This window comes from Scyliorhinus canicula, chromosome 7 (genome assembly GCF_902713615.1).
Source record: "Scyliorhinus canicula chromosome 7, sScyCan1.1, whole genome shotgun sequence".
Taxonomy (NCBI): Eukaryota; Metazoa; Chordata; class Chondrichthyes; order Carcharhiniformes; family Scyliorhinidae; genus Scyliorhinus; species Scyliorhinus canicula.
In genome coordinates this window covers 8,584,991-8,605,888 of record NC_052152.1, presented here as the reverse complement: position 1 = coordinate 8,605,888, position 20,898 = coordinate 8,584,991, and the positions used below count along the sequence as shown (strand labels likewise).

At 46.2% G+C, this 20,898-nt stretch overlaps 1 protein-coding gene across 4 annotated transcripts in view; it reads left to right on the top strand.

Moving 5' to 3' along the window:
* LOC119968718 (stomatin-like) overlaps positions 1 to 20,898 on the top strand; it is a 56,932-nt gene that overhangs the window by 31,721 nt on the left and 4,313 nt on the right. For all 4 annotated transcript variants that reach the window (XM_038801347.1, XM_038801348.1, XM_038801346.1 and 1 more), the window contains 2 exons: positions 12,657 to 12,729; positions 13,623 to 13,705. In XM_038801347.1, the coding sequence (XP_038657275.1) occupies positions 12,657 to 12,729; positions 13,623 to 13,705 (156 nt within the window). The remainder of the gene's footprint in view (positions 1 to 12,656; positions 12,730 to 13,622; positions 13,706 to 20,898) is intronic.

Here is a 20,898-nt window from a genome sequence, read left to right as displayed (position 1 = left end):
GAACAAGCTGGCAAGTTATTTTTACTTGCTCGATAAGAATTAAAATTCATGCACGGAGTTTCGGACATCTCTGATTTTCGGTTAGCCGGATTTGAGACACTTACCTGTATAACTTCCCAGTTATTGCATTATCCTTACAAATGTTGTTTGTAGCTTTTCCGGTGCTTCGATGTTCTTTTTTATTGCATGGAGAGCCATTATTCACGACAGTTAGACCAAATCCTGACACAGGTTCAACATATCTGCACACACACAATACCAAAGCAAAATACTGCAGATACTGGTATTCGGAAATAAGAACACAAATTGCTGGAAACACTCGACAAGCCAGGCAGCATCTGTGGAGACAGAAACAGAGTTAATGGCTGGGATTCTCCAGTCTCGACAGCCATTGTGGACGGGACGGGAGAATTTGGAGAGTCAATTAACTATTGGCAAAAAATAAAAGCAAATTACTGCGGATGCTGGAATCTGAAACAAAAGATTGCTGGAAAATCTCAGCAAGTCTGGCAGCATCTGTAGGGAGAGAAAAGAGCTAACTTTTCGAGTCCGATGACTCTTTGTCAAAGCTAACAGACAGAGAGAGTGGGAAATATTTATACTGTGGAGTGAGAATGAAAGATGAGTCATAGCCACAGAAACTCAGGGAAACTGGGTGCTAATGGCCACAGAAACCAAGGGGAAAGAGTGCTAATGGCAGTCCCCAGAGAGGACAAAAGTTGTGAAAGGTCAAACAGCAGAGAAACTAACATCAGAGGATGAACTGTAGGTGTGGGGGGAGGGGAAGGGGGAAGCAAAGATGAGAAAGGTGCAGGAAAGAAGGAAATGGTAAAAGACAGTTAAAATGAAATGAAAACAAATGGGTCGAGGTGGGGCTGATCATCTGAAGTTGTTGAATTCGATGTTCAGACCGGAAGGCTGTAGCGTGCCTAACCGGAAGATGAGATGTTGTTCCTCCAGTTTGCGTTGCGCTTCACTGGAACATTGCAGCAGGCCAAGGACAGACATGTGGGCATGGGAGCAGGGTCTTTTGTTAAAATGGCAAGCAACAGGAAGGTCAGGATCCTGAATGCGCACAGACCGAAGATGCTCAGCAAAAAACTATTGACAGCTCTTCAAATTTTCCTGTCCCGCCCGTGAAGATGCCGGCATTTTCGGGGACCTGGAAAATCCTGCCAAATTTTTAGGTCAAAGACCCTTCTATTTTTATTATTTTCATTTAACATAATTTCTCTGCGATTCAGTTCTCTCTCTCTCTCTCTCTCTCTCTCTCTGCAAATGCAGGTTTTGCTGTTTTTTTGTTACTATTAATGGTTTGTCTATCTGCGCTCTTTGCTCCACTAACAAACTTAGACTCCCAGTTTCACAAGGATTTTGTGACCTCATTGTACTCACCACCGCCTCACACTTATCTATCTTAAGACTAATGTACGCGAGAGTGTTGCGATGTTTCTGGGACACAAAGATCTCATTGTCAAATACCAGTGTTATAAATACGAGTCTTTCTCATTGACTGCGCAGATGTCATTTAGTTGTCTGACACAAAGGGCTCATTCATTTCTCGCTTAACTAAGCTTGAGCTGCAAGCAAGAATACTAAAAGCAGCCCAACGATTCAGTGAGTGGGTTTTTTCTTTCTTTATTCTTTCATGGGATGTGGACGTCGCTGGCTGGGCCAGCATTGGTTGCCCATCCCTGATTGCCCTTGAACTGAGAGGCTTGCTGAACCTTTTCAAGCAGCAGTTAATAGTCGGCCACATTGCTGTGGGTCTGGAGTCACATGTAGGCCAGACCAGGTAAGGATGGCTGATTTCCTTCCCTAAAGGTCATGGGTGAAACAGATGTGGTTTCACAACAGTCATCTGTTTCTTGTGATCACCATATTTGTCATGATCATCCGACAACGTATTTATATTCCACCTGCTGCCGTGGTGGGATTTGAACCCGTGACACTCGGCGACATTACCACTGCAGCATTATTTGCCCCCATTTCCCAACTCAATCATTTCCCAATAATGGATTCTAAACTCTCCCACTTTCAAGAGAAGAAAGATATTTGGGGACAATTTTGTTTGGAATTTTCTTAATCTTAGAACAGCACAGAATGATGCCATTTAGCTGTTTGCCTCGACCAGCTCTCGTCAGGCACCACACCCCTGCCTTTTCCCTGTAGCCCTACAAATTTTTCCTTCTCGGATAATGATCCAATTCTATTTTGAATGCCTCAACTGATCCTGCCTCAACTACGCAGCGTTCGGGCAGCATGGTGGCGCAGTGGTTAGCATTGCTGCCTCACGGCACCGAGGTCCCAGGTTCAATCCTAGCTCTGGGTCACTGTCCGTGTGCAGTTTGCACATTCTCTCCATGTTTACGTGGGTCTCGCCCCCACAACCCAAAAGATGTGCAGGGTAGGTGGATTGGCCACGCTAAATTGCCCCTTAATTGGAAAAAATGAATTGGGTACTCTAAATTTATTTTTAAAAACTACACAGCATTCCAGATCCTAACCATTTGCTGCGTATAAAGGTTTTTTCTCATGTAGCCATTGCTTCTTTTGCCAATCATCTTAAACCTGTGCCCTCTGGTTCCTGATCCTTCCGCCAATGGGAACAGCCTCTCTCTATCTACTCAGTCTGGGCCCCTCGTGATTTTAATCGCCGCTATCAAATCTTCTCTCAACTTCCACTTCGCCAAGGAAAACAGGCCCAGTTTCTCCAATCTGTCCTCATAACTGAAGTTCCTCATTCCTGGGACCATTCTTGTGAATCTTTTCTGCACTCTTTCTGATGCCTTTGCGTCCTTCCTTAAAGGCCAATTTTATGAATATATTATATATATTACAAAGCAACAGGCCTTTCAGGCCAACAGGTCCCTGCCCTTATTGCTGCTCCAAATAAGCTGCCCTATCTATCTCCATCAGTGTATCCTTCAATACCTTCCTGACTAATGCACTTATTTAGTTTGCCCTTGAATGTATCACATTGAAAGCTGGGTCAGTAAAAGTGGCCATTCAGCCCTTCAAGCCTGCTCTGCCACTCGAATGAGATCTGGTTGTGGTCTCAACTCCACTTTCCTGTCTGTTCCCTGCTTCACTCCCTCGGCGAGGGCTTATGGTCCTGCCTGCTGTGGGAATTGTCGGGACAGGGCGGAAAATTTGATGGATCAACAAAACATTGATTTTGGGCAGGAATTTCTGATCCTGTGGACCAGAAAATCCAGGCCCCGGCCTCTCAGAAATCTTTCTAACTCTGAGTCAAGATTACTCATCTGTGAACTTCCCTCTGAAGTGGCACGGCAAGCCATTCTGCTTTTTGTCACTTAATCTCTGCTGCCTTTCACCAATCCACAGACTGTCCCTTTTATTCTTTCCCACACACTTTCGCTGCCTCTGTATTTGCGAGTTCCACATTCACGCCACTCGCGACAAAACAAAATTCTTCACTCGACCTGTTAGTATCAGAGTTCTGTACACTTAGTGCCTTGGCTGTTAGAATACCTGAATTATCTGTATCTTTTTGCAGGTGTGAATCTTCATTCTGAAATGCAAGGCTGTAAAAATTGAATGGGAACCTGTCCTGAGTGAGTTAAAGTTAGACATCCGATCACTCGCTCAGAAAAGCTTCGACAATTTCACCCTTTGGAGACCCATTCCTTGGATCTGGGCATCACGGGCAAGACAGACGTTTATTGCCCATTCCCTGCTTCCCACCTTGAGAAGGTGGGGAGTGATGGTCTACCTCCTGTCCAGCATTTTGCCTTTATGTGATCTTATTTGGGTCTGAAGTCATGTATGTGCCCAGACCAGCAAGAGATGGCAGGTTTCCTTCCAAATGATTTGCAAGGAAGCTTTGAGACAAACAGTGTCGATGCCTTCGATGCAGGGCTTCCCAAACTCTGGTCCTGAGCCCACGGAGGTTTCCAGGGTCGCGAGCTCCGAGCCGAACAGGCGCTACTGTGAATGGATAGGTGCTTGTTTCTTTGGGGGAGGGGTGGGGGAGAAAGCCTCCCTTTTCGTCAACTCCCCTCATGCTGAAACCCTGTTTCCCCCATTCTCCCCTCGATCAAGAACTGAAATTCCACTGCTCAACAACTGATGTCTCTTCCCCCCCCCCCCCCCCCCCCCCCCTCCAACAACCAACCCCCACTCAACAACTCTCATAACCCTCGAATTTTACTCAAATGAAGTATGAGGAATTAAAAAGGGGCCACATTAGGAACAGGGGAAACAAGACAAGTACATGAGGGATGAAGAAGTCAAAGGATACATAGTATGGTGGGAGGGGACTCGTATAGAACAAAAACACTAGATACACCAATTGGATAAATGGCCTGTTTTTTTGTGTTACTTAAAAGTTCCAAACTTGGTGGGGGGTACTTCAAAGATGCACTGGGCAATGCCCTTTCAAAGTTCCCATGTAGGGTTCACAATTTTCCCCTGGGCAATTACCCTGCACTGGGAGCCATCTGGACAATGCGATTGAAATGGCACACTTCAGATTCCGACTGTGTTTGCACCAATTGTTACTCTCACAGGAAGTAAGACTTAAAACATTTTAACGTCTGTATAACTGCCGCAGATCCATACCGTTCCTCCACAGAACTACTCCTACACCCACTAACCCCCAGGGACCTCCTCCTATCACTCCCTCCCCCCACCACCCTTCCCCAGGATGCTCCATTGGCACCCCTTCTCTCCCCCCCCCACTCCCCCAAGGCCCAACCGCTGCCCTAACATCCCACCCTGAGAGTACTGACCTGATCTCCCCCCCCCCTCTGCCCCCAAAGCCCAATCCCTCTAGGCCTGACACCCACAAGCCCCACTTACCCAATGCGGTCTGATCGTAGAGTTCAGGGACACCGAATTATCAACCGTATAGTTGCCACTCCAGTTCGAATTACAACCTTTATTAAAATTGACAGGATTACAAACACGGACAGCTCAACAGGGCAGTCTTTCAACATGTAAGCTAATAAATCAAAGGCTGCATTCTTATCTCATCAACCACTTATATTTATAAAGTGCCTTCAACATAATCAAATGTGCCAAGGTGCACAGGAACATAGTAATGAACAATTTGGTACTGGACCAAATTGGGGTAAATGGCCAAATGCCCGGTCAATGAGGTAGTTTTAGAAGATGTCTTGCAGGAGGAAAGTGGAGTAAAGAGGCAGAGAGGTTTAGGGAAGGATTTCCTGAGCTTAGGGACTGAGCAGCTGCCTGCATGGCCACCAATGGCAGAGAGATTAAAACCGGCAATGCTCAATAGCTTAAAATGAGTGGGTCGCAGAGATCTGGGGGTGGATCGGGGCTGAAGGAGATTACAGAGATAGGGAGGGGCGGGGTCATGGAGTGATTTGAGAAAACAGAATTTTAAAGTGATGACGTTACTTGACCAGGCCAGCAAGCACAGGGGGTGCAACCTCAGACAAGATTTTGTTCACGCAGAGTAGAATACGGGAGGCCAGCCATAGGAATTGACAAGGCATCCTCTGGAAATGTATACTCAAACAACGGTTTGACACCAGAACACAGAAGAAAATATGAGAGCGGATGACTAAATATTCATGGGAGTGGGGGGGGGGGGGGGGGGGGGGGGGGTGGCGCATGGAGTTCTGGGAGTGGGAAGTGGAGCATAACCTTCGAATGATCAATTCTTAACACAAAGTGCCATGGAAATCTGGAATTCTCTCTCCAATGAAGGTCATGATGTGGAGATGCCGGCGTTGGACTGGGGTGAGCGTCAATGCCAGATTCATCAGTCGCATTCACAAGACAGCCCCGAAAGTCACCCAAGCACAACGCAATGCCATCCGCGCTCTCATGACCAACCGCAACATCGTCATCAAATCAGCAAAGGAGGGGCCACTGTCATACTGAACAGAACAGACTACTGCAAAGAAGTGTACCGACAACTGAACAACCAGGAACACTACAGACAGTTACCCGCAGAACTGACCAAGGAACACACCCGCCAACTCAACAGACTGATCAAGACCTTGGATCCAGACCTTCAGAGCACTTTACTTGCTCTCATCCCACGTATTCCCCGCGTTGGAGATCTCTACTGCCTCCCGAAACTACACAAGGCCAAAACACCAGGCCGTCCTATTGTATTGTATCAGACCCTGTGTGAGAACCTCTCTGGCTACATCGAGGGCATGTTGAAACCCATCGTACAAGGGACGCCCAACTTCTGGCACGACGTGACGGACTTCTTACAGAAACTCAGCACCCAATGGACCAGTTGAACCAGGAACATTCCTCGTCGCAATGGACGTCTCTGCATTCTACACCAGCATCCCCCATGACGACGGCATTGCTGCAACACCGACAACTGCCAATCTCCAGATGCAATTCTGCAACTCATCCGCTTCATTCAGGATCAGAATGTCTTCACCTTGAACAACAAGTTCTTCATCCAGACGCAAGGAACAGCCATGGGGACCAAATTCGCACCTCAATATGCCAACACCTTCATGCACAAGTTTGAACAAGACCTCCTCACCACACAGGACCTTCAGCCGACGTTATACACCAGATACATCGATGACATTTTTTCCCTTTGGACCCACGGCGAAGAATCACTGAAACGACTACACAATGACATCAATAAGTTCCATCGCACCATCAGACTCACCATGGACTGTCCAAAATTGGTTGCATTCTTGGAGACACTCATCTCCATCAAGGACGGTCACTTCAGCACTTCGCTATACCGCAAGCCCACGGATAACCTCACAATGCTCCACTTCTCCAGCTTCCACCCTAAACACATTAAAGAAGCCATCCCCTATGGACAAGCCCTCCGGATACACAGGACCTGCTCAGACGAGGAGGAGCATAACAGACATCGGCAGATGCCCTCGTATAAACAGGATATGGCGCTTGACTCATCGAGCGACAGTTCCAATGTGCCACAGCAAAAAACCGCACAGACCTACGCAGAAGACAAATACGGGACAAAGTACCCTTCGTCGTCCAGTACTTCCCCGGAGCGGAGAAACTACGATATCTTCTTCGCAGCCTTCAACACTTCATCTATGAAGACGAACATCTTGCCAAGGCCATCCCCACACCCCCACTACTTGCCTTCAAACAACCGCGCAACCTCAAACAAACCATTGTTTGCAGCAAACTACTCCGCCTTCAGAACAGCGACCACGACACCACACAACCCTGCCATGGCAATCTCTGCAAGGTGTGCCAGATCATCGACATGGGTACCACCATTAAACGGGAGAACACCACCCACCATGTACACGGTACATACTTGTGCGACTCGGCCAACGTAGTCTAACTCATACGCTGCAGGAAAGGATCTCCTGAAGCGTGGTAGATTGGCGAGACCATGCAGACGCTGTGACAATGAATGACCGGACATCGCGGGACATTCGCCAGGCAGGAATGTTTCCTTCCAGTCGGGGAACACTTCAGCAGTCAAGGGCATTCAGCCTCTGATCTCCGGGTAAGCGTTCTCCAAGGCGGCCTTCAGGATGCGCGACAACGCAGAATCACCGAACAGAAACTTATAGCCAAGTTCAGCACACATGAGTGCGGCCTCAACCGGGACCTGGGATTCATGTTGCATTACATTCATCCCTCACTATCTGACCTGGGCTTGCAAAATCCTTCCAACTGTCCTGGCTTGAGACAATTCACACCTATTTAACCTGGGGTTACCCCTCTCTTTGGATCTGTAAAGACTTAATTACCTGCAAATGCTCGCATTCAAAGCACCATCTTGCATCTTTGACTTTGTCTATATATATGTTTCTGGAACCTACCCCTTCATTAACCTGAGGAAGGAGCAGTGCTCCGAAAGCTAGTGATTTGATACAAACCTGTTGGACTTTAACCTGGTGTTGTAAGACTTCTTACTGTCCAATGAAGGTGTTTGAGGCTGAGGGTCAAGTGGATATTTCAAAACTGGGATTGATGGAGTTTAGTTAGGTAAGCGTATTGCAGCTTGCAAAACCAGGACGAGTGGGTGGAGTTCAGATATATATCAGCCATGATCTAATTAAATGATGGAACAGGCTCAAGGGACTGGAATGGCCTCTTCCTGTTCCTGAGTTCTTATGCTTGGTCAAAGAAAGTTTTAAGCAGCATCTTGTATGAGGAGAGATAATTGGTGAGAATTAGGGAGAGAATTAGTCCCTGGAGTTTAGTAGAGCGAGGGGTGAATAATTGAAGTAGATAAGACCCTGAACGGTCTCGACATGGTGGCCGTGAAAAGGATGTTTCCTCTTATGGGTGAGTCCAGAACCAGGGTGTCGAGCTTTTAGGACAAAGGTGAGGAAAACTTTTTTGAGCCTGTTCTGCCATTTGCTAAGTTCATGGCTGATTTGTTTCTTCACCCGCTAACCATTGATCCCCTTGCCTAACAAGATTCTATCTACCTGCACCTTGAAAATATCTGATGACTTCCACCTCCAGCATCTTCTGAGGGAGAGAGTTTCACTCTCTGAGAGGCGTCAGTCTAGTAAACCTCCTCTGAACTGTCGCCAACACATTTCCTAAAGCCACACCTGGATTTCCTGTTGTGGGGGAGGGGTTGTTCCAACACTTTACAGCAAGAAGTTTTGTAGCATCATATCCCTGACAATGCTGAAGTTAGTTATGAGCATCAAGATAGCTCAGCATAGATGAGTTTAGTGTGAGTGGGCACCTTGGGAGTAATTAATATAACGAGGGTTAGCTGGGAGGGGAAATGTGAGAACAGTGATTGGGGGCAACATGGTGGCATAGTGGTCAGCATTGCAGCCTCACGGCCAAGGTCCAAGGTTCATTCCCGGCTATGGGTCGCTGTTCATGTGGAGTTTGCAAATTCTCCCCGTGTTTGCGTGGGTTTCGCCCCCACAACCCAAAGATGTGCAGGGTAGATGGATTGGCCATGCTAAATTGTCCCTTAATTGGAAAAGTATTAATTGGGCACTCTAAATTTATTTGAAAAAAGAACAGTGATTGGAACATACGATTGGAATAGGGAACATCTCAGAAAGTTGAAATCGAGCCACCTGATTTGAGATGGAAAGAAAAATGAGCACACCATACTGTTCGTCAACCATGCGATATTTTGAAAACAGATTACGACATTTTATCATAATTACAAATCAGTAAATCAAGTGTCAGATCTCCGTCAAGAGGATAGCCACAACTAGAATTGAAAAAGGCAAAAAGGTTCTGCAGATATGATTAGAAAGAATATGGAAAATAAGAGAAACGATTAAGAAAGAGGTAAGAAAAACAAGTGGGGGTTGTTTTTTCAAAATATTTATTCACAGACTTTTAAAAAAAATAAATTTAGATTATCCAATTATTTTTTCCAATTAAGGGGGCAATTTAGTGTGGCCAATCCACCTACTCTGCACATTTTTGGGTTGTGAGGGCGAAACCCACGCAGACACGGGGAGAATGTGCAAACTCCACACGGACAGTGACCCAGAGCCGGGATCGAACCTGGGACCTCAGCGCCGTGAGGCAGCTGTGCTAACCACTAGGCCACCGTGCTGCCCCTATTCACAGACTTTTGATTTGATTTGTTATTGTCACGTATTAGTATACAGTGAAAAGTATTGTTTCTTGCATGCTGTACAAACAATGCATACCGTACATGGGGAAGGAAGGAGAGACTGCAGAATATAATGTTACAGTTATAGCAAGCTGTAGAGAAAAGATCAACTTAATACGAGGTAGGTTCATTCAAACGTCTGATCGCAGTAGCTGTTCTTGAGTCGGTTGGAACGTGACCTCAAACTTTGGTATATTTTTCCTGACGGAAGGTGGTGGAAGAGAGTATGTCCGGGGTGCATGGGGTCCTTATTTATGCTGGCTGCCTTTCAGAGGCAGCGGGAATTGTAGACAGAGTCGATGGATGGGAGGCTGATTTGCGTGATGGATTGGGCTACATTCACAACGTTTTGTAATTTCCTGCGGTCTTGGGCAGAGCAGGATCGATACCAGGCTGTCATACAACCAGAAAGAATGCTTTCTATGGTGCATCTGTAGAAGTTGGTGAGTGTTGTAAGTGACATGCCAAATTTCCTTCGTCTTCTGAGAAAGTCATTGGTGTGCTTTCTTAACTATAGTGTCGGCATGGGAGGACCAAGACAGGTTGTCGGTGATCTGGACACCTAAAAACTTGAAGCTCTTGACCCTTTATACTTCATTCCCATTGATGTAGACAGGGGCATGTTCTCCACTACGCTTCCTGAAGTCGATGACAATCTCCTTCGTTTTGTTAACATTGAGGGAGAGATTATTGTCGTCGCACCAGTTCACCAGATTCTCTATCTCATTCCTGTACTCTGTCTCGTCATTGTTTGAAAACCGACCCATTACTGTGGTGTCATCAGCAAATTTGAAAATCAAGTTGGAGGGGAATTTGGCCACACAGTCATAGGTGTATAACGAGTATAATAGGGGGCTGAGGATACAGCCTTGTGGGGCACCGGTGTTGAAGATGATCGTGGAGGAGGTGTTGTTGCCTATCCTTACTGATAGTGGGTTTGAAAGTTCAGGATCCATTTGCAGAGGGAGGAGCCGAGGCCAAGGCCACGGAGTTTGGAGATGAGTTTTGTAGGAATTATGGTGTTGAAGGCTGAGCTGTAGTCGATAAATAGGAGTCTGACATAGGAGTCTTTGTTATCTAGGTGTTCCAGGGTAGAGTGCAGGGCCATGGAGATGGCGTCTGCTGTGGACCTGTTGCAGCGGTAGGTGAACTGTAGTGGATCAAGGCAATCCGGGAGGCTGGAGTTGATTCGTGCCATGACTAACCTCTCGAAGCACTCCATGATGATGGATGTCAGAGCTACTGGACAATAGCCATTAAGGCACGCTGCTTGGCTATTTTTAGGTACGGGGGTGATGGTCGTCTTGAAGCAGATAGGGACCTCAGATTGTTGTAAAGAGAGGATGAAGGTGTCTGCGAATACCCCCACCAGCTGATCCGCACAAGACCTGAGTGCCCGTCCGGGTACCCCATCCGGGCCAGTGGCTTTGTGTGGGTTGACCTTCGAGAAGGCTGCTCTGACGTCTGCAATGGTGATCTTAGATACAAGTTCATCCGAGGCTTCTGGGGTGGAGGGCTTGCTCTCGCTGACCTCTTGCTCAAAGCGTGCATACAATGTGTTGAAGTCATCAGGGAGGGGTGCATTGGAGCTGGTGATTTTACATGCCTTCAACTTGTAGCCCGTTATGTCTTGCAGACCTTGCCATAGTCGGCGGGGGTCCATGTGGCTAGCCTGGGACTCGAGCTTGGTCCAGTATGGTCTTTTGGCATCTTTGATGGATCTCCTTAGATCATATCTGGCTTCCTTGTATAGGTCAGGGTCGCCTGACTTGAATGCCTCAGACCTAGACTTCAGCAAGCAGTGGATATTCCTGCTCATCTTGGGTTTCCGGTTGGGAAACACTGAGGGTGTGACAAGTGAGGCCAGCATTTATTGCCCATCCCGAAGTGCCATAACTGACTCTCGTCTCGGGTCATGTGTCTCTTTCCATCAAACTGTGGACAGTGCTGTTTGCCAATCTTACATTAACCCTTGCATATGACATAGGAGCAGAAGTAGACCATTCGGCCCCTCAAGTCTGCTGTGTTATTCGATAAGATCATGGCTGAGCTGTTTGGGTTTCAAGTCCTACATTCCATCTACCCCCAATAACCTTTGATTCCCTGGCCCAACAAGAATCTATCTGCCCCAATCTTAAAAATATTCAATGACTCCACCTCTTTCTTCTGAGACAGACAGTTCCAAAGTTGCATAACCATCTGAGGGAAAATAACTTCCCTCATCCTATGAGGTCGAGCCCTAATTTTAAAACTGTGCCCCCTAGTTCTGGACTCATCCACAAGACGTAAACATCCTTTCCACGTCCACCTTGTCAATACTGCCCAGGATCTTATACTTCATATTAGGGACTGGTTTAGCTAAATCGCTGGCTTTTAAATTGTAGTTGTGGGTGGGCCCCCTTTGTCTCCTGGCAACCAATACTTTTAGACCCAGTCTGCCACTGACTGCAGTGCACTTGCTGCCAGTCTTTGCAGCAACAGAAATCTCGCCAGGGACCTGTTTGATATAAGAACTAGGAGCAGGAGTAGGCCATCTGGCCCTTCGAGCTTGCTCCAACATTCATGAGACCATGGCTGATCTTTTGTGGACTCAGCTCCACTTTCCCGCCCGAACACCATAACCCTTTATTCTTCAAACAACTATCTATCTTTATCTTGAAAACATTTGATGAAGGAGCCTCAACTGCGTCACTGGGCAGGGAATTCCATAGATTCACAGCCCTTTGGGTGAAGAGGTTCCTCCTATGCTCAGTCCTAAATCTACTTGCCCTTATTTTACCCCTTATCCCCTTATGATACAATGAGCATTTGCATTCTGCATTCAAGTCTAATTGGAGAATTGTTCAGGTAGGTAGGTCACAATACTGGACAAATATCTTCGAAGAGATTCTGAATGTGTACGCTAGGAGGTAACAGGTTAAAACACAATGGAATGATACTGAGAGAAAAGAGAAAGGTTTCTTCCAATTCCCCCCTCGGTACAAACATTCTGGAGATGTCGTTTGCAGAGTCAATGGACAAGTGAGAGATTGTTTGTGAATGTTGAATTGTTGATATTCATATAATCAACTAACTTTCCTTCCAGGTTGTGAAAGAATATGAAAGAGCGGTGATATTTCGATTAGGTCGTATTGTTGAAGGTGGAGCCAAAGGTCCAGGTAGGCTTTCAAATCCATTGCAAGGAATTTAAAGCACAGAAACAAACCATTCAGCTAACCTGGTCCAGACCTATGTTAATGCTCCTCCCTTATGAATCCCCTTTCATCTTGCCTGTACTCGCTAATTTTCACTGACTCATTCCGAGAGCACCTCAGTTGTAAAATGCTTATCCTTGTTATCAAATCCCTCATGGCCTTCCCCCTCCCTATCTCTGTTGTCCCCCTCAATCCTCCAACCTTACAAGAGCTCTCTGCTCCTCTAATTCTGGCTTCTTGTGCATCCTCAGTTTTCATCATTCAGCCTTTGAACCCATATGTCTGACAGCCTAGATCTCAAGACCTGGAACTACTTCTGTAAATCTCTTTATCTCGCTACCTTTCTCTCCTCCTTCAAGACGCTCCTTCAAACCTAACTATGACCAAGCAAATTCCTCACATGACTTTGTGTCAAATTTTATTTGATTATCACTTCTTTATAATAATCTTTATAATCTTCACTATTGTCACAAGTAGGCTTACATTAACACTGCAATGAAGTTACTGTGAAAATCCCCTCGTCGCCACATTCTGGCACCTGGTTCGGTACACCAAGGGAAAATTCAGAATGTCCAATTCACCTAACAAGCACGTTTTTCAGGACTTTGGGAGGAAATCGGAGCTCCCGAAAGAAACCCACACAGACACGGGGAGAACGTGCAGACTCTGCACAGACAGTGACCCAAGTTGGAAATTGAACTGGGTCCCTCGCGCTGTGAAGCAACAGTGCTAACCATTGTTCTACCATGCTGCCCTTCACCTCTGTGAAGCCCCTTGGAAAATTTGCTTCATTAAAGTGCTGTATAAATGCAAGATGTTGTTTACTTAAAAACCTAACTATTTATCTCTAACTCTAGGTATTTTCTGGATTATACCTTGCACTGATACATTTAGCCTTGTCGATTTGAGGACGATCTCATTCTCAGTACCACCACAAGAGGTAGGTGTCACCAGTTGATTGGTGTTGGGTAAATTCATCACTATGAAAGGTCCTCTGTCACATTGTGTTCATGCAGATCGAGAACTTTAAATAGAGTTGCTGTACAAGACTAGTCTACTGCTTCTAGCACAATGTCCCTGCAAGTAAACCCCTGAAGAAAAATCATCAGGGCATTTAATAAATAAATATTCATTTCTGATCAGTGCTGTCTTTTATTTAGCTCTGAAACAATGGAAGGTTCTCTCCAAGTTACACACCATCCTGAATTGGAACTGTGTCACCGTTTCTTCACTGTCACTGAGTCACAATGCTGGAATGCTCTTCCTGACAGCACAGTGGGTGTACCTACACCACATGGACTGCAGTGGATCATCACTGAGGAATGGGCAACAAACGAGACCCTCCACGAGTTAGCGTTGGAGACTTTGGATGGTCCTGCTGCATTTACCTACGTCATGCTCATTACAGGCTTGAAGATTTTACAAACTTTGAAGCTATATTTTTTTTTACGTGGACACTAAAAGCTGTTTAAGATGGCTGTGGCATTCCATGTGGCTTGGTATTATGCAACTTCAGATAGTGCATATCCCATGAACAAATTTTTTTTAAAAGGTGGGAGAAGCTGTTTGGAACAAACTTGACTCTCAATCAGAGGAGGTCTGCTAGATTGATGCAAAGAAACTGTTTGCTTTCCTATTGTTGAGAAAGGCAGGCTCCTGTAAGGTGGTCATGCTGGGCAACCAGTGGGTGGAACATGGGGACAGGGTTGCAGGTGGCCGGGCAGTTTGAAGTCACGTGTTGAGATTTCCCGGAATATGGCCGACTGGAATTGACAAATCCAACCCATACTGGGCCAAATCTTGCAGTTTCCAGACCATTGATGCACGACTGAATGTGCGTGTTGGGATCCTGTGGAAACCGTAACGCGCGGACGCGTGGGAATTGCCAGGGAAGTTTAAATGTTCATTCGGCATGTCCCCTGCTCCTTGGGACTCTCCACGGACGTCTCTGAGTTAGAGTCGGAGACTTCAGAAGGTTCCATGGTGTCATGCCAAGCACATGCATGATGATATTACAAACATTGAAGCTATGTTCTTTTAGAAGTGGACCGTGAAAGCAGTTTGAGACGGCTGTAGCATATCATGTGGCTTGGCATTATGCAACTCCAGATACTCAAGCAAATAATAATAATCTTTATTATCGTTACAAGTGGGCGTACATTAACACTGTAATGAAGTTTCTGTGAAAATCCCATAGTCACCACACCGGTGCCTGTTCGGGTGCACAGAGAAAGAATTCAGAATGTCTAATTCACCTAGACATTCTTCTTTCGGGATTTATCGGAGGAAACTGATAAATCCCGGCAGCATGGTAGCATGGTGGTTAGCATAAATGCTTCACAGCTCCAGGGTCCCAGGTTCAGTTCCCGGCTGGGTCACTGTCTGTGCGGAGTCTGCACGTCCTCCCCGTGTGTGCGTGGGTTTCCTCCGGGTACTCCGGTTTCCTCCCACAGTCCAAAGATGTGCGGGTTAGGTGGATTAGCCATGCTAAATTGCCCTTAGTGTCCTAAAAAATAAGGTTAATGGGGGGGGGGGGGGGGGTTACTGGTATAGGGTTGGCTTGAGTAGGGTGATCATTGGTCGGCACAACATCGAGGGCCGAAGGGCCTGTTCTGTGCTGTACTGTTCTATGTTCTATGTTAAACCGGAGCGAGACGAGGAGAACACGCAGACTCCGCATAGAGAGTGACCCAAGCCGGGAATCGAACCTGGGACCCTGGCACTGTGAAGCAACAGTGCTAACCACTGTGCTGTTTTTGGACAATCACAGCCACTCGTGAACTTCACACATCCCTTTTTGCTAAGAATGGACTGTCAACAGAAAGGACCATGGACAATAGAGACATTGAAACTCAATGGGATCTCATTGGCCTTTCATTGTATTGTAATGGCTCCTCGTCCCAAACAGAAAGAGCTTGGCAGTCTGAAACTCTCAGGGTGTGAAAAGACACAACACAGGATCTTTGTTAACTGCTTTAAAAAGTAACAACAGGAGCTGTTCTGGAAACAGATAGGCATCTGAAATGCCATTGCACCAGCTGCAAAACAACAACTCAGCGATATGTTGAAAGTGACTGAAATGAAAATCGCTTATTGTCACAAGTAGGCTTCAATGAAGTTACTGTGAAAAGCCCCTAGTGGCCACATTCCGGCGCCTGTTCGGGGAGGCCGGTACGGGAATTGAACCCGCACTGCTGGCCTTGTACTGCATTACAAGCCAGCTGTTTAGCCCACTGTGCTAAACTAGCCCTGTATACATAAGGAAGATAGTCACTTTGAATCACGTCTGCCTCTTTTAGGTAATACCCAATGTTCAAAATCTGGCTCTTCGAGATCATGGCAGTGTCTTCCTGTCACTTGTTGGTGGAACTTCTTGTAAAATTAACTTGGCTTGTCTGTCGGCACTGATGATTCTGTAGTGACAGATTCGAGAATTTCCTCTGTAGTAGATCTCGGTTCTGATGTTTTACTGTCCGTACAGCCCGATGCAAATACTTCTGGTGAAGACTTGGTACATTCAATTTGTGAAGCTAGTAATTGGTCAGCACGACGTCGCCAAACTCTTTCATCATCCGGCTGGACAGTGGAAGACACTGGACCTGTCTTTGCTAAGGTGATGGCTGGTGTCCATTTTTCACTTGTTGCATAGCTTTGAGCTAATACTTGTTTTCCACAGTTGAAGACGCCACTCTCAGTTTTGCTCTCTCCAAGACAATCTGTGCTTGTTCTTGTCATCTGACAATTTTCGAAGGATCAAGTGATCATCAAGAGTTTGAATTGTGTTCTCAATTTCCTCTTGAATAGTAGCATCGCCGGTGAGCTTTTCAGCTGGGTGGACCAGATTTTGTAACAACACGGAGAGAGTACAGAAGAGGTTTTCAAGAATGTGTTGCCAAGGCTAGAAAAGTGTAGCTACGAGGAGAGATTGGAAACGGTTGGGGTTATGTTCTTTGGGACAAAGAAGGCTGAGGGGTGAACTTAATTGAAGTGTACAAAATTATGAGGGAAAATGATAAGAGTGGACAGAATAGAAATGTTTTCCTTGGTGGAGAATTCTAGAACCAGGGGATATAGATTCAAGATAAGTGGCAGAAGGTGTAGAGGGGAAATGATGAAGAACTTTTTAACGCAGAGGGTAGTGAGGGTCTGGAATTCGCTGAGCGAGTTGGTGCTGGAGGCAGAGACCCTAAACTCTTTTTTTAAAAGTACCTGGATCTGCACCTTAAGTGCTGTGAGCTACAGGGCTGTGGATCGAGCGTGGACAAGGTGGGCCGAATCATAGATTATCATAGAATTTACAGTGCAGAAGGAGGCCATTCGGACCATCGAGTCTGCACCGGCTCTTAGAAAGAGCACCCTACCCAAGATCAACACCTCCACCCTATCCCCATAACCCAGTAACCCCACCCAACACTAAGGGCAATTTTGGACACTAAGGGCAATTTAGCATGGCGAATTCACCTAACCTGCACATCTTTGGAATGGCCTCCTTTTGTGCTGTAACATTTCAATGGAATGTTTTCCGCCCAGCCGAGCTGAGGAAATTTGCCACCTGCAGGTTTTCCGGTGTCTGATTTGCTACAAGATACAATTGGAACCTTTCTTCATAAGAATTCCATGTCTTATAATCCTCCTCAAAAGTGTCGATGGCACTACTTTCTCCTGACATTTTTCAGATCCTGGTTCCCTGGTCTGCACTTCTTCAGCCTTTCTCTCTTCTGTTTCGTTTCCCGAAGAAAGCAATCTCCCAGCCCACAAGCAAACTTGTTTTTCACTTGCCTGGACATTGGTTCCCGAGCAGTCGGTTGCTGAGTCGGCAACCTTCTAGCTTCCTGTTTTCACAGCCCATTTACAGTGCCACGTGCAGTCTCCACAGCTTCTACCCACTATTGACAGTGAGTATGCCTGAAACTTATGTAAAGATATGCTGTAGTTACTCACAGTGGTGTTCTGACTTATTTTTCAAAACCCTTATTGTAATAGCAGCTGGTCATGATTGATCTGATGAATTGTCAATGGCTTCCAAAGGTCGGAGCAGTTCTTTCCTTACCACAAACACATTGATGGTTGTTTATGGCCTGAAAACCCGTCAATGATTTCTCTGGCCCAAATCTTCGCCAATGGTCGATTATGATCTGGATCCTTGTCGCCAGTTTTGTCTGACCCAAATCCTCATCGCCAGTTTTCTCTCCGGGTATATTTTTGTTGTTAACCACAAAGAGAAAAGGCAGTAGAGGTGCCACACTCTACATTTGTAATGCAGAGTTTATTAATAGACGTTGCTTATACGGGGTTACATGGTGAATGTCTCATAGCTCCGCTGCTGTCACTACAGATCACACAACATTCCACCGGCAGGCAGTGTTACCTGAACACATAGCACTGAGGATGCATTTCAACTCTTCCGAGTTTTGTACAGATATGAGATCGGATTCTCACTCATACACAGCCAGTGGGAATTCAGGCAGCAGGACGCCAGCTCCAAGGACTGGCAGGTTCAGTCCCTGGTAAAGGCAAGTTCCTGGGAGGACCTCTGGGAGAGGAACTCCCATCAAGTGAGATGGGGGGAGCCAAAGACTTGAAGAGGCGCTTATTATCCTAGAAGATAATAATTTAGAAAGTCACCTTGCTGGACCTCAACTTCTGTTCCCATATAATAAGAAATATAAATTAAATGTCATAATTGTGTGAGACTCGGGGGAGTCTGTGTATAAATCTTTGAAGTGGAGATGTTGCCGTTGGACTGGGCTGAGCACAGTAAGAAGTCTTACAACACCAGGTTAAAGCCCAACAGGTTTGTTTCAAACACTAGCTTTCAGAGCACTGCTCCTTCCTCAGCTGAATGAAGACGTATGTTCCAGAAACATATATATAGACAACTTCAAAGATGCCAGACAATGCTTAGAATGCGAGCATTTGCAGGTAATTAAGTCTTTACAGATCCAGAGATAGGGGTAACCCCAGGTTAAAAAGGTGTGAATTGTCTCAAGCCAGGACAGTTGGTAGAATTTCACAAGCTCAGGCCAGATGGTGGGGGGTGAATGTAATGCGACATGAATCCAAGGTCCCGGTTGAGGACGTACTCATGTGTGCGGAACTTGACTATAAGTTTCTGTTCGGCGATACTGCGTTGTCGCACCTCCTGAAGGCCGCCTTGGAGAACGCTTACCCGGAGATCAGAGGCTGAATGCCCTTGACTGCTGAAGTGGTCCCCGATTGGAAGGGAACACTCCTGCCTGGCGATTGTCACGCGATGTCCGTTCATCCGTTGTCGCAGTGTCAGCATGGTCTCGCCAATGTACCACGCTTTTGGACATCCTTTCCTGCAGCGTATGAGGTAGACAACGTTGGCCGAGTCGCACAAGTATGTACCGCGTACCTGGTGGGTGGTGTTCTCACGTGTAATGGCAGTACCCATGTCGATGATCTGGCACGTCTTGGAGAGATTGCCATGGCAGGGTAGTGTAGTGTCATGGTCGCTGGTCTGAAGGCTGGGTAGTTTGCTGCAAACAATGGTCTGTTTGAGGTTGCACGGTTGTTTGAAGGCAAGTAGCAGGGGTGTGGGGATGACGTTGGCAAGATGTTCGTCTTCAACGATGACGCGTTGAAGCTGCGAAGAAGATGTCGTAGTTTCTCCGCTCCGGGGAAATACTGGAAGACGTAGGGTACTCTGTCGGTTGTGTCCCGTGTTTGCCTTCTGAGGAGGTCGGTGCGGTTTTTTGCTATGGCGCTTTGGAACTATCGGATCGATGACTCAAGCACCATATCCCATTCGTACGATGACATCTTTCAGCTTCAGTAGATGTCTGTTCTGCATTACAAACCAGCTGTCTATCCTACTGAGCTAAATATATGGAACGCACTGCCTGGGGAGGTGGTGGGAGCAGGTACGATAGCGGCATTTAAGGGGCATCCAGAAAATATATGAATAAGGTGGGAATGAAAGGATACGGATTCCGGAAGTGCATTCAGTTTTAGTTTAGGCTGGTACCATGGTCGGTGCAGGCCTGGCGGGCCGAAGGGTCTGTTCCTGTGCTGTATTGTTCTTTGTTCTTTCAGATGAAACATTCAGCTGACGCTCTGTGATCTCAGGTGGATGTAAAAGGTCCCTTGGCACTATTTCGGAGATGAGTCTGGCAGAGTATCTCCCAGAATCACAATTATCCCTCAACCAACATCATTAAGCAGCACATTAGGCGGTCATTTATCACATTGCAGTTTGTGGGAGCACTTCCAAAAGTATTTCATTGGCTGGAAAGCACTTTGGAATGTCTTTAAGTTCTGATTAGTGTTGTAGAAAAATGCTGCCGCACTGGAAGAAAACCTGAACCTCAAGTTAGGCACATTACAGCCTTCTGGACTCAACATTGTGTTCAACAACTTAGACAGTAAACTTCCCCTCCCATCTTAAACCCCACCCCTTGCATTTTTTGTAATATGTCGTCGGTTGTTTTTCAACTCCCTGGCCTGCCCCAACACAAACCCCCCCCCCCCCCCCCCCCCCCCCCCCGGCAACTTGGCCACCTGTCCCTGGCCGTTCAGTTGCTCCCATTCACACATTCTGCTCTCTTACCTAATGACCCCAAGTAACATTCTCCACCACTGAAAATGTCACCATTAACACTCCCCTTTGTCTTAAGTCCATGACAGATTTGTCAGTCTCTCCTTTGCCTCCACCCATCCCTGTTTTTCTGTTCTACCATTTCTACCTTGCTTCCGTTTCGTATCAGGGTAATTTACACTCAAAAAGTTAACTCGTTTTCTCTCTCCATAGATGCTGCCAAACCTGCTAAGTTTATCCAGTGTTTTCTGTTTTAATTTTAGATTTCCAGCATTCGCAAGATCTTGCTTCTATCCAATTGTTTTGTCACTGAGCACTTAACGCAGGGATATCTAGAAGTATTTTCTGTCCCAATAGCTTCATTTTGAAAAGCAATCACATGCATGACCAGTTAATCTATTTTCCTCTGCGCGAGGAGATTGAAGAACACAAAGTTCATTTTTAAAAATGCTGTCAGAGAATAATTTACAAATACCTCTGTCGGGTCTTGTTTTATGTCAGGTGAGACGATAACACAGTAATATTAATGAAAGACTGGCATTAGTTGAAAACTGGTGTTCATTAAGCCGTTT